The sequence below is a fragment of the Hibiscus syriacus genome, unplaced genomic scaffold (genome assembly GCF_006381635.1).
Source record: "Hibiscus syriacus cultivar Baekdansim isolate YM2019G1 unplaced genomic scaffold, ASM638163v2 tig00111403_pilon, whole genome shotgun sequence".
In the NCBI taxonomy this organism is placed as follows: Eukaryota; Viridiplantae; Streptophyta; class Magnoliopsida; order Malvales; family Malvaceae; genus Hibiscus; species Hibiscus syriacus.
The window spans coordinates 204825-231311 of record NW_024063083.1 but is presented as its reverse complement, the minus strand read 5'-3'; the positions used below and the strand labels follow the sequence as shown (position 1 = coordinate 231311).

Here is a 26487-nt window from a genome sequence, read left to right as displayed (position 1 = left end):
ATCATACTTATCACTATAAATCACTATTTCACATAATGTTCATCAACAAATATCACTTTAGGTCACCTAAGTTTTTTCCTATGTTTTTTCAGTTCTTATTTTTATATTTTTATTTGGCGAGCAACGACACCAACCATAACGTTGATTATTGATTGTAAATATTTTTTTTTGCTTATTTTTTATGTTATATCTTTATTTTTATTTTGATTCTTAGTTTTCAATAACTTTGGCTTTTAGACACATTTTCTTCTATCTTTTGACACGTTTTCCTCTATTTTTTGACACGTTTTTTTGTTATTTGACCTTTTTTTTCATTTTTACATTTTATTATGGTTGGATTTGACGACGCCTTAACTGATCAAGATGATGCTTATCATGATGATCTTCCATGCTTTGAACCCTCGACTTGTATTAGGATAGGTGGTTGCTTTCGTTGATAGTTTTTCACATAGCTTGACTCTGATATGTAGTTTATCAGTAGTTTTATTCATCTTTCGTGGTTTGTTTGAGTATTTTGGTTGAATTTTTAACATTTTTTATATGACCATTGTATGAAGTGGCTAGTTTCTCGTGTTAATGGTTATAGGGATATATTCTAATCATTTGTTTCATGTACGGTTATAATTGTAACTATTCATTGTAAGTTTAGATTTTTTCTTTTAATAAATCTCAATGTCTCTATTAAGAATCACTTTACACAAAAACAAATTTAAAATTTGTAAAATAAAAACCACCCAATTAATCTTTTATTCAGGAAAGTTATGAATATTAGTCTGTGTAGCTCGTGTAATTAAAAACATAATCTTTGGCTCATTTACCTACCAGTAACCATATTTTGAATGAACCTCCTACAAATATATATACACATGACAAGGTCAAAAGTATTTGGCTTGGCACCACTGAAGCATGAATTGGAATTGGTTTGGTGGGTCCAAATCATTTTCATTCTGTTATCAACTCGTTTGCAAATTTGCACGTTACATCTACCAGTAGATTACACATGAAAGCAATAAACTTGTAATGGAAGAATAACCAAAAGGCTAGCGATGCATGTGCTTAGCCACAGTCAACACTCTCCATATATATATTGCTTAAAAGTAACGTTTTTAAGGGCAATGGCTAATATAATTTATCAATAAAAGTTAGATCTTTTCTTTTGAGGGGTTAAGCGAGATTATATCAATTTTAAATCAAAAGTTTTGATAAATCTTACTTTTACTTTTTTTTGAAGTTAAGTAATTTATTTCGTCTTAATATTTGATACAAAAATGTATATTTACTTGTACTTTTTATAACTATTGTCCATTTTCACTTTGACACTTAATTATTTTTCTTTTTCACTTTGACACTTAATTATTTTCCTTTTTTACTTTGACCACCGATCTTTTAACTTTGTCAATCACGTGACTATTTGAATATATTAAATCAAGTCATTTGTCGTTAACATTTAACGGAGATAGTGATGTGATATTTAACAAAATTAACATAATTCTACATTTGGTCCTAAGTACTTATATATTTGATACATTATGACATAAAAACAAAAATAAAAAGGAATCGATGAGATTCAAACTTAAGACTCTTACCTGGAGTAAAAGCACTCTAATTGTCAAGGAAAATCACATATTTATACAATACTTACAACATTATATATATCATTAATATATGTTAATGGCATAAATAAATAATTAGAACAACTATAATAAATAAATTATATTTAATATATATATATATATATATTAAATTGTAGCTAATCCAATATTTAAAAATAAAAATTAATTTAAAACTTTTATATTTTTAAATTAAATTATTTTTTATTTTTCACAATTATTTTTAAATGATTCTAAATTTAAAGTTAATGAGAAATACTTTTAAAAAAATTGAAGATAAAATTTTAATATTATAATTATAATTTTTTTGTAATTTAAGTTATTTTTGTAACTTTGGATTCTTTAAATAATTTTTAATATAAATTTATTTTTAATATAGTTCTTATATAAACATTAAAAAATTATAAAAAAATACATAAAAGAGTTTGCAATTTAACAACAAATATGGGGTTTACCCTAGCGGGTAATGCTTGCCTAGGCTATGATTTTGGCCCTTTGTTCGTTTCCCTAGGTTGCAATTACTTGGTTTGTACTTTGAACCCCAATATAAATAAATTGTTAACGATCAAATTATATTAGTTTTTATAACAATAATCTTACCTACTCCATTAAATGTTAATGATAAATTACTTAGTTTAATGAATTTAAATAATTATATAATTTAATTAACAAAATTAAAAGATTAACGATCAAAATATAAAGAGACAATAATTAGGTGATTAGTGGTATAATTTATCTTAAATGTAATATAAATTATTGTAATTGATCCATTAGTTGATCAAATGATTAGGGAACAAGCAAAATTTTATATTAAGAGACAAATTTATATAATTTTATATTAGGAGACAAATTTATATAATTTTAAAGAGATGTATACTTATAAAATTTTATGGAGCGACAACATATTTTTAAAATAATAAACAAAAGGAATAAACAAAAGGAATATACAAAATATGTACAAATTAAAATTTTTTAGGTAGAGTCACTGCCTTTACCCATCCTCTCAATCTATTCATGTTAATGGTAAAGAATATTCATATTATCTTATAGAATGTGAATTTAAACTCTAACATTTATCTTAAAAATGCAATTCATTTCTTCAGAGATAGATCGAAGGGTAAGTAAAAACAATCACCCTTTCAAAAATTGAAATTTTCATTTATTTTAAATTTTTATGTAATTTATATTAAAAATAAAATTTTACTCCTTAAAATTTTATAAATTCATCGATATATAAAATTTTAAAAATTCACTTTTTATTGCTTGTCTCATAATAATAATAATAATAATAATAATAATAATAATAATGTAATCCCCAATTTTCAAATCAGAAGTCAAATGCAGTTTACCCACTTCATCTGCTCCCATCATCCCTTGATTCCTGCAGAGACATGCGGAAAATCACCGAAACATTTGTAATATTTTATGATTATTTTATGTAAACATTTGGCTATAAAAGCCAAGAAAAATAATATGAAGGGATCGTTTTTTTTTTGTTTCCAGTAGAAATAGAAAGCAGTTTTGCAAGGTAGTGGTTTTTTAGTTTTTATACTTTATTTTGAAACAACAACGTTCAATTTATTTATTTATTTTTCTCGAAATAACAATAATATTTGATTTTTTCGTTTAATTTCCGAATAATAAAAAGCATAAATAATATGTATTTTATAGTAAGAAAATAAAAGAAGTATGAATCGAGGCTTACTTGAGCCAAATGGGGCCTCGTCATAGGTCGTTGAAATCCGGGAAAATTGAGCGATTTCGGGGTATTTTCGGGTACTTTAAGGCTTTATCTGGTGGTTTTAGTCCCAATGAGGGTTCCTAATGGGTAGATCTATTGTTTCGGGACGATTTAAGTCGATTTTAGAATTTCCAGCCACCGTGTACGGAGGCCGGAGTGGCGGCCGGCCGATGGTCGGGGGTTGAGCAAGTTTACCGATGGTTGAATGGTTGATAGAGCTCTCAAGAGCTATTTCCTTTTCTTTTTTTTTGTGTTTTGGGTAAAAATGAAACAAAAAAAGTAAAAGTTGATATATATATAGGCTAGATTAATGGTAAAATTACATCTTAAATGCCTCTAACTTTCCCCTTTTTTTACATTTTAGTCACTGTAAGGACCGAAATTGATGTTTAACCATTTCTCTATGCATGTTTTATTTTTCTAGTAAATTTATTGTTTCAGTTCCTTTAATTTTAGAGTGTTTTTACACTTTGGTCACTACATCTTTTATTTTAATTTATTTTTTATTTTGGCATGTATTTTTATTTTATTTCGATTTAGTACTTATTAGTCTTAATATAGTTACTGAATTTTATTTTCTTGCATTTTGGTCCCTGTTTATTTTTATTGAGTTACTTTCTTTTATTTTCTCGCAATTTAGTCATTATATTTAAATTTTATTATATTTAGATCTTTGTATTTTAATTTTCTTTATTATTTGTAATTTTTATTATTTTGTCTAATTTTAGTATTTAATTAATTTATTTTGTAATTTTATTTTTAATTAGGATTAATATTCGAATCAAAATCAGAAATTAGGATGACATTGTAGTTTAATTAGGGGGCAATTCGAGTCGAGTTTTCGCATTATACCCCCGAATACTCGAATCAATTGTTCAATTAAAATTAATTAATGATTAATATTTTCTAAAAATTTTAGTTTAATAAGTAGGTTAATCCCTTCACTTTAAAAACGTTCAATTTAGGTCTTTAGATTTTTAAATCTTTTAGAGCCCGTTATTTTAGTTCTCTGATTTTTTAGTTTCCGAACTTCAATTAGACTTTAAATATTGACATAATTAAATAGGTTAAATAGAGCCTCCATTTTATCTTAGATTTTAAACTAGTCTTTTAATTTAGGGGATAATTTGAGTCGGCCCTCGCGTAAACGCTCGAGGGACCATCTCAGTTATTCGATTCAATAATTAATTAAAATTAAATAGGATTAATATTAGAGCCTACATTTTAGATTTAAGCCCTTAGATTCTTTAATTTTCATAATTTGACACCGTAGGTTAGAAAAGAGCCTTAATTTTTTTTTAGTATAATTAGGATTAAATAAAATTTTGCTTGATCGTATTATTTTTTATAAATCTAAGGCACTGTTCACTTATTAAGGAATTAATAATATATCTCTCGCGATCACGCTCAGGGGGTGACTACTGGTAATTCCCTAAATAAGTCGACATCATTTTCAAAACCACATCATGTTTTTAAAAAAACGAGGCAATGTTCAGTTATTAGGCACAATAACTGATCTCCCGCATTTACGCTCGAGGGCGAATGTTATCGGTCTCAATAAACGAATATCTTTTTCAAACTTTGCATCCTTAATGATTTTTAAATTAAATAAAGATCGAACTCAAAATTTTTGATTTTAAATATAGGGTAATCAACTAGGTACCAATTTTTGGGCGCTTGTGGGGGTGCTAATCCTTCCCCACGCGTAACTGACTCTCGAACCTGATTTTTGGATTTTTCGCATACATAAAGCCTGTTATTTTATTAAAATGAAATGTTTTATTAAAATCACCCGGTTTTTACGGTGTTCCAATCTCACCTTAAATTATTGGTGGCGACTCCTCACATTTTTAAATGATTTTAAAAAAGAAAACCCCGATTCGGTATCGGTCTTTCCCCGCCCGGGCGAAAAACGGTGTCGACAGCTTGGCGACTCCACTGGGGACTTTTGTTTTTAAAACAAATTGAGAGTCGAGCCACGAGTTTGTTACCATATATTTACTATTTTGGAAATTACGAGTTCGATCTTATTTAATTTACTGTTCATTATGTTATTTCAAAAAAGAAAAAAAAAGATTTCACTCTGGTTAATGCTTACATTTTTGTGAATATTTAGGATTGTTGCATATCATAGCTCTAAACCCGAGCTCAATCCTGGTTTACCTAAGTAGGGAGAAACGTCACATCTCACGAGTAGCATTGGGCTTTCTTGTGTGGGTCTGATATAGTATCTTTGAAAAGCACCCTAAGTTGCCTATCCGGATATCGGATCCGAGGTATGCTTTTAGTGGTGTGATCTCCTGAGTTGAACCTGATTCGCAAGTCTGTAACTGACCAGAATCGGGGGGGCAACCTTAGCAGGTTGTAAAGATGGCTTGGGAACCTTTGTTAGAACCCAACCTCATATAGAAAATTTAGTAAGCCTACCTCGTTAGAGACATGTGGTCAACCTAGGAGAATTAGATCGTATGAGACTAGGATTCTTAATTTTCTATGATTATTTTACATTCGATCTTTTAAATATTCACTAATTTTTCCTCGATTCTTAGTGATTTATTCTAATGTCACTAACTTTTTGCTTTGTTTTCTTGATTGCATGTATCATTATCATATAATGTCATTTCATAAATGATATTGATTCCCAGATTACCTAGTTAGTATAAAAAAGCTTAAGGCAACAATGACTTCCGATGGGACTGAGAATGCAATCAGTGTTCAGACCTGGGCTAAATATGGGCAGATGCGGTTCGGGGACAACCTTGTTAGTACTGAAGATTCAGTTTTGCCTGAGAAGGTGATTATTCGAGTCAAGCAGGCACACTGGGCAAAATTATCAAGATTCTGGTCCACATGGGACGATAACGAAAAGACTATATCCAGAGAGACATTTGGCGATATCGTAGAGCTGCTAAGAGTGCCAGTAGATTCAGTGGTGATCCGAGCCTTAGCCGAGTGTTGGAATCCAGCTTATAGGTGTTTTACTTTCGGTAAAGTAGATATGACCCCTACCTTGGAAGAGTATACGGCTTTGCTGAATATCCCGAATGTTAGAAGACATTCCATTTACACCAAGGTAATTCGACATAAGGGGTTCATAACCAAAATGATCACACTGACGGGAAACATCAAGGAGTGGGTCGAAGAGTACATTTGTGATGAGGGGATCTCTTGGGCTCAGCTGAAGAGTTTGATTTATGAGCAGACTCCATCAAAAAGAAGAAGAGATCACTTCGCACTTGCAGTATATGGCCTGGTAATTTTCCCTAAGAACGAGGATCACTTTGACATTGCCTTAATCGATTTCGTCGAAACTATTGCCAGAAAGAATCTCGCACCAGCCATCCTTGCGGAAACATTCCTGTCACTAAACCAGTGTAGACGATTGGGAGGAGGTCAGTTCACTGGATGTACTTCACTATTACTAGTTTGGTGGTGGAGCCACTCCTGGATAGTTGAGAAGGGCTGGGCTCAGAGACATCAATCAAATTTTTTGCCTCTGGTGGATTTCCTCGACAAATACCAAATCCCGGAGCATAGCAAGAGAAAAGATTGGGTTGAAGCTCTCCGTAACGTAAATAATACTGAGATTGATTGGAAGGCTTACTAGTTACCCAATGAGGACATATTTTTCAGATGCGGTAACGATAGCTTTGTGATGCTGCACGGATTATGGGGAGTAATCGGGTATACTCCACTAATTGTACTCAGACAGTTCAGTACTTGACAGTTCGTACCAGCTACGCACGGCCTGAAGGAGGCAGAATTTTCTTTCTCTACTCCAGTTTACTGATAGCGGATTTCAAAAATCTATACAGCGTGGTAGAAACCCCACTGTATGAACTTTAAAATGATAGAGCCTGGATTCACACCAGTCTATGAGGTTTGGAGGTCACAGAGAATTAATAACAATACACCAAAGCCAAATTTAGAAGATGAGTTGACTATAGAGGAGCGATTGAGGAGGCTTCCGATAGAGGCTGAATTGTTAAAAGAGGACATGTGACTGATGAATTTGGAAAGAGAAAAAGTACAGAGAAACTTCTCAGATGAGAAGACAATATGGGAGCTCGAGATGATTAAGAAGGATGTAGTGATAAAATAATTGGGCAAAGACAAAGAGAAGGTTCAAGAGAGTTTTGATGCGCTAAGTCAAGATTTTCTCGCCTTAGAGAAGAATATGAGAGCCCAAGGTCTACATCATACTGTTAAGACCCTAAAAATAAAACTTGATAGGGTAGAAAGAAGCGCAAGAAGAGGTCAAGAAGAAAACAAGCGAGCCCTGCAGCACGCTCAAAGACTGAGAGAGCAAAGAGATGAGGCTAACCAAGAATTGACACAGAGACGGGCACAGATTGAACGGCTCGAAGCACAGCTACTTCGTATGGATAAGACTTTTCACAGCGATGTACTCCGTCTTCAAAAAGAAAATGTGATATTGAAGAAAAGGATAACAGAGTTAGAAGAAACAAGGTTGATCTACTCATCTGCACAAGACGTAGCCAGGAAAAAGAATGAGGCTTTAAAAGTTAAGATTGCTGAACTAGAAGCTGCAATACTGAGAGGTCATCAACGAATCTAACAGTTGGAAGAAAATCGACCATCGACCAATCCAGAGCTCAGAACCGCGCTACGGCAGGCTTAGGACACCATTTAGAGGCATCATAAATTAATGGAAAGAGCAGTGAATCAAGCCCGTGATGTTGCTCGTCAAGTCTACCAGATATCTGAAGAAGCGGCAGCTCTCAGAGTTTTTGTGATCCCAAATTCAGAAGAAGAGCGACGTATCCTGGGATTGATGATAGAGCTCAAGATATTAGGCGATAGGGCAAGATTCTACGTTTAATTTCAATGAGGATGTATTCTATTTGCCTAAGTGCTTAGACTTGGTGTGTTGTTGAGTACTTTTTGTATGAACTAAGTTATTTCGGAATCAATATCGGGTTGCATTTGCATTTTCTTACGTTTTTCTGAATGTTTGAAATCTTGATAATTGCATTATAACAATTCATTCATTCATTCATTAAAATTCATCAAATAATAAAATATAATTTCCAATTATTTGTAGTTATCCTGGCATTCACCTCGCACCCATACGATACCCGTAAAACTAAGAAAATAGAGGAGAAATTAGCTCAAATTGAACAAGAACACAAACAAGCAAAAGTAGAGATGAGAGAAAGATTAAGTAAAATGGAAGCAATGATGGAAAGTTCACAAGACGGCCTACTACAAAATATCGAAGAAATGTTTAAGAAGCACGCTACAAGTGGAAAAGCTATTGTTAACCAACCAAAATCATCTGATCAGGATCTCTCGCATCCTCCAGGGTTTGAACCTATGGCATCGCATCCTGTCGGGTTTACATCTGGCCCCTAGCACCCACCAGGGTTTACACCCGACCCTTCGTATCCTCCCGGTTTCATCCCAGTGCACATTTCAGTTAGATCGCCAGCTGTGCAAGAGGCTCGCCCGAGAGTCTACATAGCGAATCAGAAAAATCATAATGAGCCCGTATTTCAAACCAATTACCCACCGGCTGCTAGGGCAAGACCCATTGAATCAGGCGTAGAAGAGTTACCACCTGATTTTCAGGAAGTCTCGGAGAAAGGTAGGGTTAACAGCGATATAACCCAGCAGTTGAAAAGCCTGGAGGAAAGAATGAGATCAGTAGAAGTAGAGTCATTCTATGGAATGGATGCTAGAGAGCTAAGTTTGGTCCCCGACCTGATTCTACCCCCGAAGTTCAAAGCACCAGACTTTGAAAAGTATGATGAAACTACTTGCCCATCAGCTCACCTCATGATGTTCTGCAGAAGAATGGCAAGGTATACTGAAAATGAGAAACTATTGATACATTTTTTCCAGGACAGCCTAACAGGATCAACAATTAAATGGTACAATCAATTGACTAGATCCCAGATCAAGTCATGGAGAGACTTGGTTCGAGCATTTTATGATTAGTATCGCCACGTCACCGAACTAGTGCCTGACAAATTGACATTACAGAACTTGGAAAAGGGACATAATGAAACTTTCAGACAGTACGCCCAAAGGTGGCGCGATGTTGCTTTACAAGTACAACCCTCGTTGCTGAAAAAAGAGGCTACTGTTATCTTTGTAAATACGCTGAAGGCTCCATATTTGGGGCATATGTTGGGAAATGCTACTAAGAATTTTGCTGACTTGGTTCTTTCTGGAGAATTAATCGGAAAATGCCATTAAAAGTGGCAAGACTGAAGGAGGTGATGGGTCGAAGAAGCCCTATTTCAAGAAAAAAGACAATGAAGTGAACCAAACGAGTACTTATAGAAAGAACTACACAGCCAGCGTCACGATTTCGCATCCTAAGAAGGAGAAGACCAACACCCATGAAAATAAAAGACAGAGAAGGGAGAATACAAGACCGACTTTCTCACCAGTGCCAGTACCATATTCAGAAATCTACGTCTCGCTCTTGAAGACGGATTTAATACGCCCTTACAAATTAACTCCGATGCAACCACCTTACCCTCACCGGTATAATGCCAATACTCACTGTGAATACCACGCAGGGATTATTGGGCATGATATCGAGAACTGCCCGTAATTTAAGAAGGTTGTACAAAACCTTATCAACACTGGAGATTTGGAATTCAAAACACCAACTGTAAATACTCACCCTATACCCACTCATGGGGGGAAAGGAATCAACATGGTCGAAGAAGAAGAGATCAGAACGACCAAGAGAAAGGTGTAAGAAGTCAAATCTCCCCTCTGTTGGGTGTTCAAGCAGCTGTGTACATCAGGTATGATTAACGGCAATCCCAAATCAAGGTCATTGGAACAAGAAACATACTGTGAACATCACCAAACTAACGACCATGATATCCAGAATTGTACTGAATTTCAAGAATTGCTTCAAAAAATGATGGATAGTGGAGAAGTGGAATCTTTCAGTAAGGAAGAGAAACCATGAGAAATAGGCATATGTATGATGGATGGCTTGGGCAGAATGACGGGGACAAGAAAGTCGATAGTCATCACAATTAATACGGGATAAGAGAGATCATCGTCAACAACTACAAGGGTGGTGATTACAACTCCGTTCCTCTTCCCATTCAAGGATACCCGATTGGTTCCTTGGAGCTATACAACCAATGTATCAATACCAGAGGGGTCCAAGATGTCTGAAAGAACAAACGAGGAAAATAAATCAAGCTCAGAAGAAGTAAGTGATGTGGGATATTTCACATGAAGCGGAAGATGCTACTCACCAGAAACGTCCCTCGAGGTAGACAAATGAAAAGCTAAAGCCGAAGCCGTCGTAATGCAAAAAAATTTCAATGAAGAACCTACACCGATCATTAACGAGCCTGTGACTAAAGCTCAAGGTCGTGAGTTTTTTAGGTTTCTTAAGCACAGTGAATACAATATAGTGGAGCAGTTTCACAAACAACAGGCAAAAATCTCAATCTTGGATCTTTTGATCAATTCCGAAGTACATCAAAACGTCTTGCTAAAAGTACTCAACCAAACGTTTGTTCCTGAGGATATCTCAACGAATAAATTGGATCGAATTATGGGTCACATAGCTGCTGACAACTATATTACCTTCACTGATGATGAGATCCCGGAAGGAGGGATGGGATACATTAAGGCTTTAATTATCACTGTGCACTGCCACTGTCATGTCCTTCCAGGGGTTCTTATAGATAATGGGTCAGCACTGAATGTAATGCCCTTAGCTACACTGCAAAGGATGCCCATTGATAGCTCACACATGAGAGCGTATCATAACATCGTCAGGGCATTCGACGGAACCCAGAAGGACGTGATGGGAAGATAGAAATACCCTTAATGATCGGGCCTGCTATTTACAATGTTGATTTTGTGATAATTGATATCCACCCGACATACAACTGTTTGTTAGGGAGACCTTGGATCCATGCGGCAGGGGCAGTTCCTTCATCCCTGCATCAAAAGCTGAAGTTCGTAATTGATGGAAGATTGGTTAGTATTGGGGCCGAACAAGAAATCATAGCTTTTGTAACGTCTGAGACCCCGTATATCGACATCAATGAGGATGCCTTTGAGTGCTCATTCAGGGCTTTGGAATTCATCAATATAACCTATGTGGTTGAAGGTAGTAGAATTCCACGACCCACACTGTCGAATTGTACTAATATGACAGTGAGACAAACCCTAGGAAGAGGAGCAAAGATCGGTAAAGGACTGGGAAAAGAGCTGCAGGGGCATGTACGACCCATAACTGTTGAGTGGAAGAAGGACCGTTTCGGGCTCGGATTTAAGCCCACCTTCCAGCAGCGGTGTCAAGAAATGAAGAAAAAGAATGAGGCGAGAAAGGCCAGACTGAGAGGAGAGGATGTCTCAGGATAACGCATGTCATTTCCTCCCCTGAAGAGCTCTTTCAAATTTGGAGAAGTGTACAACGCAGAACAACAGCTGACTAGCGCCATCGAAACTGAGATGACAGGCAAAGCTCTGAAAGGACTGTCAATCAATATGATTTATGGGGGCAACTAACCCGGGAAGTTTCTAGCTGGAATCCGTCCGTGCTTACCTGGTGAAAAGCTCGACAATTGGACAACCAAAGTTTTTAGGGTCAATCCAAAGTAATGCCCAGAAATAATTTGTATTAGCATCTAAAAAATATATGTTGGACTTTTTGTAAAACTTCACGCTTATCCCATCAATCAATAAAAGATATTTTCCTTAAATAACAATCATTTTCATTATTCACATTATTTCATAATGTTCTTCATATCATATTATTTATTCTCCAAATCTCCAAATTCTTCATTTTTTCATTACATAATATTCTTTATTTCTTTACTCTCCAATATATCCGAGTCAAATTTCATGTAGATATCGCAATAATACTAGCATAATTATTCCTAAGGCCAGTTACAAGACAAATTTCGAGCGACCACCATGTTTGGAAGAAGTCAATGAATGTGAACATGAAAAAGACTGTGAAGTCCCTAGTGAGATATTAAGATTGGTGGAAAGAGATGAGAAACATATCCTACCCCACAAGGAAGAAGTAGAACTTGTAGACTTGGGGACCGTGGAGGTACAGAGAGAAATAAAGATTGTCACTACTCTATCCGTAGAAATAAAGCTAGAGTTGATAAGTTTGCTCCAGGAGTTCAAAGATGTCTTTGCTTGGTCGTATCAAGATATGCCAGGGCTAAGTACTGATATAGTAGTCTACATGTTGCCCATCAAGCCAGAATGCAAACCCGTCCAACAAAAACTCAGAAGGATGAAACTAGAGATGTTATTAAAGATTAAGGAAGATGTATCGAAACAGATTGATGCAGGTTTTCTTCAGGAGGTAAAATATCCTCAGTGGGTAGCCAATATAGTACTGGTACCTAAGAAAGATGGGAAGGTCCGCATGTGCGTAGATTATCGAGACCTTAACAAGGCTAGCCCAAATGACAATTTTCTCTTACCTTATATAGACACCCTGGTGGATAACACTGCGGGGCATTCATGGTTTTCCTTCATGGATGGCTTCTCATGGTATAATCAGATTAAAATAAACCCTAAAGACATATAGAAAATGACATTTATAACCATGTGGGGAACTTTATGCTATAAAGTAATGACATTCGGGTTGAAGAATGCTGGGGCAACCTATCAAAGAACCATGGTGACTCTCTTCCACGACATGATGCATAAGGAGATAGAAGTATACGTGGATGACAAGATTACCAAGTCCATAACGGAAGAAGAGCATGTACAAAATTTGAGAAAGTTATTCCAACGATTAAGGAAGTACCAATTAAAGCCATAAAGGAATCGAGATTGATTCGGATAAGGTTAAGGCAATTCAAGACCTTCCCGCACCACGCACATAGAAAGAAGTTCGAGGATTTCTAGGAAGGTTAAATTATATATCGCGATTTATTTCTCAGCTTACTGATAAATGTGATCCGGTATTTAAATTGCTCAAGAAGAATAATCCTGAGGTATGGAATGACGAATGCCATGAGGCTTTGGAAGTCATCAAAAGGTACATGTCCAATGCCCCCATATTGGTATCGCCAGTACCTGGCAGACCATTAATTATCTACTTGACAGTTTTCGAGAATTCAATGGGTTGTGTACTAGGGCAGCATGATGAATCAGGAAGAAAATAAAGAGCCATTTATTACTTGAGTAAGAAGTTTACCGATTACGAGACTCGATACTCACCAATTCAAAAGTTGTGTGGTGCCTTAGTTTGGGCTACTCGAAGACTCAGACAGTATATGTTATACCATACTACATGGTTAATATCAAGGATAGATCCGTTGAAATTTTTGATAGAGTCCCCTGCTGTGACAGGCAGATTGGCTAGATGGCAGATATTGTTATCTGAGTTTGATATTGTCTATGTGAGTCAAAAGGCAATAAAATGGAGCGTTATAGCCGACTTTCTTGCAAGTCGTACCTCGGAGGATTATGAGTCTCTGAACTATGTGGATTTCTACCGAGGAGGAAAGCTCTGAAGGCAACAAATCTTGGACTTTGTACTTTGATGGTGCCTCTGACGCTTTAGGAAATGGAATTGGGGTAGTGTTGATTTCCCCAGAGGAGATTTACTATCTTTTCACAAGAAGATTAGATTTCTTTTGCACCAATAACATGGCCGAATACGAAGCTTGCATTATGGGGTTAAAAGCGGCCATTAAAAGAAAGATCAAAACGCTCAAAGTATACGGAGATTCCTCGCTAGTGGTGTACCAACTAAGGGGAGAATGGGAGACGAAAGACTCAAAGCTAGTCGAATACAGGAATTTAATCCTCGAATTACTAAAAGAATTTGAGGATATCACGTTCAGATATCTCCCCCGATAGGACAATCAAATGGTAGACGTTTTAGCTACCTTAGCAGCAATGTTTAAAGCTAATAAAAGAACAGACATGATGCCCATAACAATGCAAGTATACGAGACCCCAGCCTACTGTTATCACCTAGAAGAAGAAATAGATGGTCATCCATGGTACCACGATATCCTACAATATATGAGATACCAGACTTATCTTCCCGGTGCATCTGAAATTGACAAGAAAACCATCAGAAGAATGGCAGCCAGGTACTTCCTTGATGGGGAAATCCTGTATAGAAGGGGCAGTGACCAAGTTTTACTGAGATGTGTAAATGCCAAAGAAGAAAAGAATGTGATGGAAGAAGTACATGGCGGAACGTGCGAAACACATACGAATGGTTTGTCCATGGCCAGAAAAATTATGAGATATGGATACTATTGGGCCACAATACATACGGATTACGTCAATTACATGAGAAGATGCCATAAATGCCAGATATATGCGGATAAAATCCAAGCACCACCTTCACCTTTGCACATCATGAGCTCACCCTGGCCGTTCTCTATGTAGGGTATGGACGTCATTGGGGCAATCACGCCAAAAGCTTCAAATGGGCATCGATTCCTTTTAGTAGCAATTGATTACTTCACAAAATGGGTAGAGGTCGCTTCCTATTCCAGTATCACGAGATCTACAGTTTGTAGATTCATAAAGAGGGAAATAATATGTCGATATGGATTGCCAGAAAGAATCATCGCAGACAATGCTACTAATCTGAAAAACAAGATGATGGATGAACTTTGTTCGCAGTTCAAGATAAAGCATGCCAACTCTGTTACTTATCGCCCGAAAATGAATGGGGCGGTAGAGGCAGCAAACAAGAACATCAAAAGGATCATTACGAAGACTACAGAAACTTACAAAGATTGGCACGAGAAATTACCTTTTGCCCTTTATGGGTATAGAACGACCGTGCGAACATCGATAGGGGCAACACATTTCTCTCTGGTATATGGAACATAGGTAGTCGTACCTATTGAGATTGAAATTCCATCACTTCGAGTCTTGAAAGAAGTGGAGTTGGATGAAGCATAATGGATTCAGTCTCGCCTTGATCAACTGAATCTTATTGAAGAGAAAATGTTGAATGCTATATGTCATGGACAAATGTATCAAAAGAGGATGATGAGAGCCCACGACAAGAAGGTACGCCCAAGAGAGTTCAAAGAGGGAGATCTAGTAATGAAAAAGATTTTGCCTATCCAGAAGGATTTCCGCGGAAAATGGATGCCTAATTGGGAGGGGTCCTATGTTGTCAAAAAGGCCTTCTCTTGGGAGCGATAATTTTGGTGGAGATGGATGGAAGGGTACTGAAAAACCCTATAAATTTAGACTCTGTCAAGAAATACTACGCCTGAAAAGAAAAAGAAAAAGAAAAAAAAGAAAAAGGAAAGAAAAAAAGGAGAGGAGAGGTTCGAGGTGAAAACCCGTAAAGGGCACTTTGAAACCAAAGGAGGATTTGAGTCGAAAACCCGAAAAGGGCGACTTAAAGGAATTTTGATATGAAGCATCTGGCAAGTAAACCCCTCGAGATAATAGTAGTTCATGAAGGACTTCACAGAGGACCACCTCGGGGTGTCAAATTGTGCAAATTGGTGCAGTTTCCAGAGTTTTTTTTGTTGATTTCCATGACTTTGTATAAAACTTATCTTTTGTCAATAAATTTCATTAGTGTTATTTCAATCTTCAACTCATTTTTTATGTGTGCCACAAGTAACTTAGCATAATACAAATTCCATAAATTTCTCTGTATTACTTTTAATTGACCTGTAAAATAAAGGGAATCCGAGGTCGTCTATTTGGGTCAATATTTGCACTAATTAAAGTAAAGGATTAATGAAAGGGCGAAATAAGAAATGACAGCAGCCTGAAAAACACAGAGTCGACAAAGACAGGGATTCGACAGTGATAAAATAGGAAAATAAAGGCTTACGAAACCCTAAAAACCCAAAGAACACATCATGTATACTCATGCATTCATTGAATAGGAGCATATGCATACATTTACATAAAGTTTTGAAAACATAACAGGAACTCAGAGAATCAACGAAAGATTCATTTCACAACTTCCGCAGAGAATCAATCCATATCTTTAATGGACTGCAGTCAATTCAAAAACCTTGAAGAGAAGATAAATATTTTCGGTAGAGAATTCGTAATGAAGAGTTTGTTAAACTTTTTGCTCGATTCTATCACAAAATAAGGTAGATCAGCATCGACATCTCGTTCGATTCCATCACAGAAGGAGGTGGATCGATATTTTTTTTCTCGCTCAAATCCATCGCAGAAGGAGTTGGATCAGCGTCAACTTTTTGCTCGATTCTATCACAGAATGAGGTAGATCAACATCGACATCTAATTCGATTCCATCACAGAAGTAGGTGGATCGACATTTTTATTTTCGCTCAAATCCATCGCAGAAGGAGTTGGATCAGCCTCAACTTTTTGCTCGATTCTATCACAGAAGGAGGTAGATCAGCATCGACATCTCGTTCGATTCCATCACAAAAGGAAGTTGATCGATATTTTTATTTTCACTCAAATCCATCATAGAAGGAGTTGGATCAATGTTAACATTTTGCTCGATTCTATCACAGAAGGAGGTAGATCGGCATCGACATCTCGTTCGATTCCATCATAGAATGAGGTGGATCGACATTTTTATTTTTGCTCAAATACATCGCAGAATGAGTTGGATTAGCGTCAACTTTTTACTCGATTCTATCACATAAGGAGGTAGATCAGTATCGACATCTCGTTCGATTCCATCATAGAAGGAGGTGGATCGACATTTTTATTTTCGCTCAAATCCATCGCAGAAGGAGTTGGATAAGCGTCAACTTCTTGCTCGATTTTATCACATAAGGAGGTAGATCAGCATCGACATCTCGTTCGATTCCATCACAGAATGAGGTGGATAGACGTTTTTATTTTCGCTCAAATCCATCGCAGAAAGAGTTGGATCAGCGTCAACTTTTTGATCGATTTTATCACAGAAGGAGGTAGATCAGCATCGATATCTCGTTCGATTCCATCACAGAATGAGGTTGATCGACATTTTTATTTTCGCTCAAATCCATCGTACAAGGAGTTGGATCAACGTCAACTTTTAGCTCGATTCTATCACAGAAGAAGGTGGATCGACATTTTAAATCCATTACAGAAAGAGATGGATCGACATCTTAATCTATCACATGAGGAGCTGGATCGACATTTTAATTCATCACATAAGGAAGTAGATTGACATCTCCAATGAAGAGTTCATAATGAGAAGAACTCGTCCGATCAAAAGAAATTGGAACTCAAAATTTCAGTGATGGACCAAACAGATGAAAATTGGTGCTTTATGTCTTTGTTCTATTCCTGTTTCACAGCAACAAGCAAAGAGGGGCAGTTGTAATCCCCAATTTTCAAATCAGAAGTCAAATGCAGTTTACCCACTTCACCTGCTCCCACCATCCCTTGATTCCTGCAGAGACATGCGGAAAATCACCGAAACATTTGTAATATTTTATGATTATATTATGTAAACATTTGGCTATAAAAGCCAAGAAAAATAATATGAAGGGATCGCTTTTTTTTTGTTTCCAATAGAAATACAAAGCAGTTTTGCAAGGTAGTGGTTTTTTAGTTTTTATACTTTATTTCGAAACAACAACGTTCAATTTTTTTTATTTCGAAATAACAATAATATTTGATTTTTTTCGTTTAATTTCAGAATAATAAAAAGCATAAATAATATGTATTTTATAGTAAGAAAATAAAAGAAGTAGGAATCGAGGCTTACTTAAACCAAAGGGGGCCTCATCAGAGGTCGCCGAAATCCGGGAAAACCGAGCGATTTCGGAGTGTTTTTAGTTTTATTTGGTGGTTTTAGTCTCAATGAGGGTTCCTAATGGGTAGATCTATTGTTTCGGGGAGATTTGAGTCGATTTTAGAATTTCCAGTCATCGTGTACGGAGGTCGGAGTGGCGACCGGTCGGTGGTTGGGGTTGAGCAAGTTTGTCGGCGGTGCAATGGTTGAGAGAGCTCTCAAGAGCTCTTTCCTTTTTTTTTTTTTGCGTTTTGGGTAAAAATGAAACAAAAAAGAGTAAAGGTTAATATATATAAGCTAGATTAATGGTAAAATTACATCTTAAATGCCTCCAACTTTCCTTTTTTTTTTTACATTTTAGTCACTGTAAGGACCGAAATTGATGTTTAACCATTTCTCTATGCATGCTTTATTTTTCTGGTAAATTTACTGTTTCAGTACCTTTAATTTTAGAGAGTTTTTACACTTTGGTCACTGCATCTTTTATTTCTATATATTTTTTATTTTGGCATGTAATTTTATTTTATTTCGATTTAGAACTTATTAGTCTTAATGTAGTTACTGAATTTTATTTTCTTGCATTTTGATCCATGTTTACTTTTTATTGAGTTACTTTCTTTTATTTTCTCGCAATTTAGTTATTATATTTAAATTTTATTATATTTAGATCTTTGTATTTTAATTTTCTTTATTATTTGTAATTTTTATTATTTTGTTTAATTTTAGTATTTATTTAATTTATTTTGTAATTTTATTTTTAGGTAGGATTAATATTCGAATCAAAATCAGAAATTAGGATGACAATGTAGTTTAATTAGGGGGCAATTCGAGTTGAGTTTTTGAGTCGAGTTTTCGCATTATACCCCCGAATACTCGAATCAATTGTTCGATTAAAATTAATTAATGATTAATATTTTCTAAAAAATTTAGTTTAATAAGTAGGTTAATCCCTTAACTTTAAAAACGTTCAATTTAGGTCTTTAGATTTTTAAATCTTTTAGAGCCCGTTATTTTAGTTCTCTGATTTTTTAGTTCCCGAACTTCAATTAGACTTTAAATATTGACATAATTAAATAGGTTAAATAGAGCCTCCATTTTATTTTAGATTTTAAACTAGTATTTTAATTTAGGGGATAATTTGAGTCGGCCTTCGCGTAAACGCTCGAGGGACCATCTTAGTTATTCGATTCAATAATTAATTAAAATTAAATAGGATTAATATTAGAGCCTATATTTTAGATTTAAGCCCTTATATTCTTTAATTTTCATAATTTGACACCGTAGGTTAGAAAAGAACCTTAATTTATTTTTAGTATAATTAGGATTAAATAAAATTTTGTTTGATCGTATTATTTTTATAAATCTAAGGCACTGTTCACTTATTAAGGAATTAATAGTATATCTCCCGCGATCACGCTCAGGGGTGACTACTGGTAATTCCCTAAATAAGTCGACATCCTTTTCAAAACCATGTCATGTTTTAAAAAAAACGAGGCAATGTTCGGTTATTAGACACAATAACTGATCTCCCGCATTTACGCTCGGGGGCGAATGTTATCGATCTCAATAAACGAATATCATTTTCAAACTTTGTATCTTTAATGATTTTTAAATTAAATAAAGATCGAACTCAAAATTTCTAATTTTAAATATACGATAATCAACTAGGTACCAATTTTTGGACGCTTGTGGGGGTGCTAATCCTTCCCCACGCGTAACTGACTCATGAACATGATTTTTGGATTTTTCGCAGACCTAAAGCTCGGTATTTTATTAAAATGAAATGTTTTATTAAAATCATCCGGTTTTTAAGGTGTTCCAATCTCACCTTAAATAATTGGTAGCGACTCCTCACATTTTTAAACGATTTTCAAAAAGAAAACCTCGAGTCGGTATCGATTTTTCCCCGCCCGGACGAATAACGATGTCGATAAATAATAATAATAATAATAATAATAATAATAATAATAATAATAATAATAATAATAATAATAATAAAAACAATGTTTTTCGATTATCCTTAAGGCGTGAAAGTTAAATTATTTGGTGAAATTTTGTTCATTTTTATGGGGGAACTATGGGAACAAAACGAGTTCATGTCTGTCACGCCGACTTGTCGACTTTAATAGATAACTTTATCATGAAGCGCTTCCCTTACAAGGCAAGGTCACGAAAGCTCCATCCAGCTTTTGTTGCGAGGAAACCAACGGCTATAATCGCGAGTACATCATACATGGAGCTGGAAGGTGGAGGAAGGTACATGAAATGCACGGTCTCTAACTGAACGGCCAAGTAGATAGTGTGAGCTGTCCCTATCCGCAGGTAAGCATGTCCCTAGTGCCCCGATCCCAACCTAAACAACATTTTAAATCGAATGGGCATGTGGATTTGAAAAGGGGTTATGGAATAGAGTTGAATGGAAGGTGTTGCATCCAGGAGAGGAGCACCGTCCAACGACCAGAATTGGGGAAATTTGAAAACGACACGCCCTCAATGAATGAGAGAAAATGGATTGACCCAATCCACTTTTCTAACTAAAACTAAAAAATTGCCGACTTCGTTCCACTTCCACGTCATCCTCCATTTGCTTTGCTTAACCTCAATCCCCTTGTGTTTACTAAACTACTACTCCTTAATTATCACCCACCCCCTAATCATTAACAAAAAAGATAAAAAATAAAATATAGGTTGCTAAGTTGATATTAAAATTAGTTTTGATTTTCCTCCTTTCAAATTTGAATTACTAATTTTAAAGTTTGTCTTTTTCAAGTTTAACTACTATTAATCCAAATTATTTTTTATTTTATTAATTTTCGATTATTTATGTTTATAATTTTGAAGTTGAAATCATTTTTTAGTTTAAATAATTTTTTTGTTTAGACTAAATTATAAATATGATAAGAGAAAATAACATCAGTGATCAAAAATGCCTTATAATATACGATTTTAACCAATTTTTTTTGGATTTACCAAAATGACCAACAAAATCGCAATGCGATCGCTAATTCGCAACGCGATCTCAGGTATCGCAAATCAGTTTCCAGATTCGCAACGCGAACTTCGACTATCACATTGCGATTTACATATTCGCATTGCGATAGTCCAAGTTCGCGTTGCGATTTTCCAAGTTCGTTGCGATAGTCTCCAAGTGCGTTGTGATAGTCTCCAAGTTCGTTGCGATAGTCTCCAAGTTCGTTGCGATAGTCTCCAAGTTCGTTGCGATAGTCTCCAAATTCGTTGCGATAGTCCAAAATCGCAACGACTAGTGGTATTCCATTTATTTCTTAAGAATTTTCTCTAAAAATATAGTATTCGCGCGGACGTGTCGAAGACACGTATTACCACGACCACGACCACGACCACGACCACGAGACGAGTCGAGACGAGATTGACGGCGACGGCGGCTGCGCGCGAGAGTCCCCCTTGTTCTCTATCACTCAACAAGGAAGTGGGAAAGCCAAGCCTTAAATACCATTCCCAATAGTGTTTCTAATACTATGTGGGATTGAGCATTATCAATACTTGTTCCCAATAGTATTTTCGGATACACTTTAAGTTCAATTATAATAAACATTTACTACTTGCTCGAAATACCGAGCAGAGTAGACAATATCGTGATGAATTGTTTTGTTAAGTTGGTAAAGCATGTTCTTGGATTACGAGAGGCTTATTGTAAATGTAAACAAAAAATTTCTTCCGTTTCTTCATAATTTAAAGTGCTAGTGAATTTTCAATCCCACATGGTATTGGAAACACTATTGGAAACGGTATTTAAGGCTTGGCTTTCCCACTTCCTTGTTGAGTGATAGAGAACAATGAGGACTCTCGCGCGCCGCCGCCGCCGTCGGTCTCGTCTCGTCTCGGGTCGTGGTAATACGTGTCTTCGACACGTCCGCGCGAATACTATCTTTTTAGAGAAAATTCTTAAGAAACAAATGCAATAACGAACTTGGAGACTATCGCAACGAACTTGGACTATCGCAACGCGAATATGTAAATCGCAATGCATAGTCGAAGTTCGTGTTACGAATCTGGAAACTGATTTGCGATACCTGAGATCGCGTTGCGAATTAGCGATCGCATTACGATTTTGTTGGTCATTTTGGCAAATCCAAAAAAAGTTGGTTAAAATCGTATATTATAAGGCATTTTTGGTCACTGAAGTTATTTTCTCATATGATAATATTCGAATTGTTTCGAATCGTTTCAATTTGAATGAAAACATAATTCACACGTGACAGTTATGGTAAGTGATTGTTTCACTTAATCCAACCTATTATACACAATTATCATTCTACCCTTATACACATATGACTACAAAAACTCTTTTTACAAAATTATATATTTTTGTTTAATTTTACATATGGAGTCAAATGTAAAAAGTATCATATTATTTATATTTGTATATATATATATACATTAAAATCGAACTTATATATTTTTTATTTAAAAAAAACATTCCATGTGGGATTTGAATCTACACATTTTATTATGGCTTTAGTTTAAAGTTAAACCGAAGAAAATGGAAAGAAAACAATGTGGGCCACTCACACTGCATAAGCCCAAATGGTGGACCACGTCGTTCCTAGTCTGTAAAATCTTAGGTGCCACTGCCAGCCAACGTGTTTGTTAGTTGTTGCCCTCCTCCTCTGGATTTTTTTTTTTTTGCCTTTTCTAACCCCATACTCGCAAAATCTATTCTTCGTTGTTACAGTTACTTCTATATTTATACACCTGCGGTTTTAGGATTCAGAATTTATAAGGATATTAAGAATCAGTGGTGCAAGGTGCAACTGCTTTGTTTTTAAATCTCTGAACCAAACCATCCGTTTCTCATAACATCGAAGGCACCTTCTTTTTTCTTTCTTCGCTCATGGCGGATGTTTTGGACGACGGTGAGTTTAGGCTTCCGCCTCGGTTTTTAGCTGACGATGACTTGTTTCTGGAGAAGGTTGAAGTTAACGACAGTCCTCCCAAGGACTTGTTTCCCCTCGGGTTGCCGTCGGATCTTAGTTCTCCAGTTGAGTTCGTGGTGGGTTCTACCGAGACAGACAGTGACGAAGAGGATTACCTCGTTGGGTTAACTCGTCAAATGGCTCGCTATACTCTTGAAGATGATTTTGGCGGTAACCACCCGGCGTTTGCCTCTAAAAACTCCAAGGTCTGTTTATACTTAAACATTCGATTCTGCAATAGGTTTTCGATTGATGATTATTTCTTATTACTGTTTCGTTATTTTTGCTACCATTTTTTAGGATTGGGTATTTTGCAGTTCTCCCGAATCGAGCCTATTTGCGTTTAGGTCCAGCCATGGAAGCTCAAGCTGTCAATCTCGAGTTTCATCACCGTCGGGAACATGGGCTCTGTTTTGTTCGGCGGCAGAGGAAGCTGCGATGGTACGGATGAATGAAGAACCATACGGCGGGTTCAATAACAAGGGCCTCCTAGGTCCACCAGCCAAAAAACCCTCGCCAAACCGTCACAAATCTCTTTCATTGCGGGCCACTCAAGTAAAAACCTTTAAAGACATAGCTAAAAATACCTTTTTTCTTTCCTGAAAATTTCCCTCTGCAGGCTCTTAAATTGGCTCTTTTTATTGTCCTTTCAGTTTCAGCAAGTGCAGCAAAACCAGCTAATGAAACAAAATAACCCAGGAGTTTGGGGAGGAAAGAAGCAGCGCCATCAGCAGCATTTGGTCCATCAAAACAATACTAATAGGCCTCCGGGTTTGTTCCCTTCTGCATGGCCCCCTCTGCAGCAGCAACAACCCCAGCCTCCAAAGGAGTCGGGTATGCGAGCTGTTTTCTTGGACAGCTCGACTGGCAAAAGGGAATGTGCTGGAACTGGTGTTTTCTTGCCTCGCCGTAATGGTACGGCTGAACCCCGCAAGAAGCAAGGTCCATAACTGTTTTTTTTTCTTTTTCTTTGCTAATTGCTGTCTTTGTTTTTCCTAAATCTGACTTTCTTCTCTTTTTCTTTGCAGTTTGTCCTACTGTTTTGCTTCCAGCTCGAGTGGTTGACGCTTTGAACTTGAATCTCGATGAGATTAACGCTCAACCCCACCTTCGCTCTCGGTTTAAAGCGAGCGTCACTACTGATAGTGGTAAAAGAACTTCCTGATTTTATATAATGGTTTGTGAATTGCTGCTGAGTTTGTTTGGTTTATGACTATTGTAGGTGCTGGTTCGAGGCTTAGAAGTGGTGGGAATAAGTTCAGAGAACAAGAAGGAATCAGCCATGAGATTCGGTTACCTCAAGAATGGACATATTGATAGTTTAGAACTTTTAAAAAAGTGCATGTGGGTAGTTTAGTGGGGGGAAAATAGTAGTTTAGAGGGTATTTATAGGTTTAAGATATAAAATATGGTTATTAGGAAAATGAGAATTGGATTTTTAGGTGAAATTAAAGGAGTTTTATAGTTTCATTAGGGCAAGGCAGCAGCTTTTTTGTTAATTTGGTTTGGCCGGGTTTATTACTCTTTTGTGACTTCTGTATGCTGTGGGATTTGGGATAATGATAATAATAAGCTTTGCATTTTGTTCAAATTGAAATCCTAATGAGATAAAGTGGGGTTACTCTTTTGCCACCTTTCCCTAATCCATTATTCTTTATTGGGAGAACTTGAAATTAAATGAAATTGATTTTGAGCCATCTCCCCCCATTTTTCTGACAATAACGGATATAGAATTTTACGTTAATTTAAAATTTTTAAGAAACGTTCGTTTTTTTATTCTCTTAATTTTAAAGCTTCATTTTAACTAATTCAGATCACTCGTGTTGTATATTTAATTTTAATAGATGAATCTTTTAATATAAATTTTACACATAAACTTGAAATTTTATTTAAATGATATTAAATTATTTATGATTTGAATCAATCCTATTGTTTGGGAAGCTATCGATTTAGATAGCCACTCGATCAATTTTTGAAGTCTTATGTATTACATTAGCAAAGGGGTGGGTTATGGCACTATAGCCAGTGGTGATGGGACTCAACCCTAGCACTTGCTTGTTGGGTGTGAAGGATCAATTTGTGGTGCTCATGAATACTGGCAAGTTCCAGCTGGAATTTGATATAAAACATAGGGCTGAATATATATGATTTGACATCAATGGAGCATTATTTTCTAAGTTTTAAAGTTCAAGAGTTTAGATATGACCCAAGTTATTTATGTTCGTTTTCCAAAATCCGCATGCTCTATGAGCTAATAATTACGAAAACTTAAAAATAGAAGATAACAAGTTCTAACATCAACCAAATCCAAAAGTAAAGTTGATTGCAAACTTGGGTGCACATAATTCAAAAGATTAAAAAAAGAAGATAAAAAGTAAAGTTTGTTCTCCAATTCTCATACTCCATGAGTTTTAAGTGGTTATCACTCTTATAAGGCTGGTTGGGCTATAAACACCAATTTACTGGAATTGGCCTGTACGAAATCTAAGGCCTATATTTTGACAATAATTTTTTAAATATTTAAAACAATTATAATATAATATCTATTTATAATATTTTCTAATTTTCTTATAAAACAATTTACGACAATATGAGATCTAAAATATAATATTTTTATATGGAAACGAGGGTTACTAGAATTCTAAATCTCTGTTAATATCAAGAGAATTATTATCATTATTATTGAAACGGATTGACGCATTAAATACCATCAAATTTTAAAAGCGACACCATTGCGAGGCAAGTCCTCGTGCTGCCCGGTTTCCGTAGCCAAACCACGAAACTTGACGACAAAGAACCCAACACCATGGCCAAGAATTGCAGCTATGAAGATCCCAACATTGTAGGACATAACAGAGAGCATAACCATGTAAGCAAAGCACATCCGAACAACGTGAACGCCTGTCTGAATGACAGCTCCATGGATGGGTTTGGTGGTCCCAGGTTTAAATGCAGCCGGCAGCATGGCCAGAATCTCAACGGCGGCTCCTAGAAACAAAACGAAGAAGAGGGCCAATACGTACATGCCTTTGTTGCTTTCCGGCCACCCTGAGAAGAGAACCGTTACATCTTTACCCCAATAGAAGCTCATTTGCATGTTCATCGAGTTCATGCTATTATTCGACATAGGCATGTCCATGCCGACAAGAGATTTTGTGAGTTGAGAAGGGAGAAAAGCTCTAGAAAATTGAACAATTGCCGGAGGTGAGTTTTCTTGGAGAAGATGTTTTTAAATAAACAAAGCAGGAAGTAACGACGAAATTTACGCATTGGAGATGATGACAACCAATTAGGAATTAAGACATAATTTTATCACATGATACCCTTATTCATTTTCCCAAATTTTGTTTGTTTCTGATAATATTTTTCTTAGTAAAAAAAAATAAAAGAAAAGATGAAGGGATCGGGTAAAGGAAGCATCTTTGATCCTCTCTCCGGACGTTGTTGTTTGAGTGGGATGTGAAGTTTGTCCATTTCGGGTAATGT

At 36.0% G+C, this 26487-nt stretch overlaps 2 protein-coding genes across 2 annotated transcripts; one reads left to right on the top strand and one right to left on the bottom strand.

Moving 5' to 3' along the window:
- Window positions 1-22894: 22894 nt before the first annotated feature.
- Window positions 22895-24401, top strand: LOC120162659. The gene is made up of 5 exons (XM_039172767.1): window positions 22895-23207; window positions 23302-23556; window positions 23655-23943; window positions 24030-24149; window positions 24224-24401. Exons 1-5 carry the CDS (start codon window positions 22920-22922, stop codon window positions 24316-24318), a joined length of 1047 nt encoding a protein of 348 aa, XP_039028698.1. The 5' UTR covers window positions 22895-22919; the 3' UTR covers window positions 24319-24401.
- A 1240-nt stretch (window positions 24402-25641) lies between these two features.
- LOC120162660 (copper transporter 2-like) lies at window positions 25642-26285 on the bottom strand. The gene has a single exon (XM_039172768.1). The coding sequence runs from the start codon at window positions 26138-26140 to the stop codon at window positions 25712-25714; it is 429 nt and encodes a 142-aa protein (XP_039028699.1). The 5' UTR covers window positions 26141-26285; the 3' UTR covers window positions 25642-25711.
- Window positions 26286-26487: the final 202 nt, after the last annotated feature.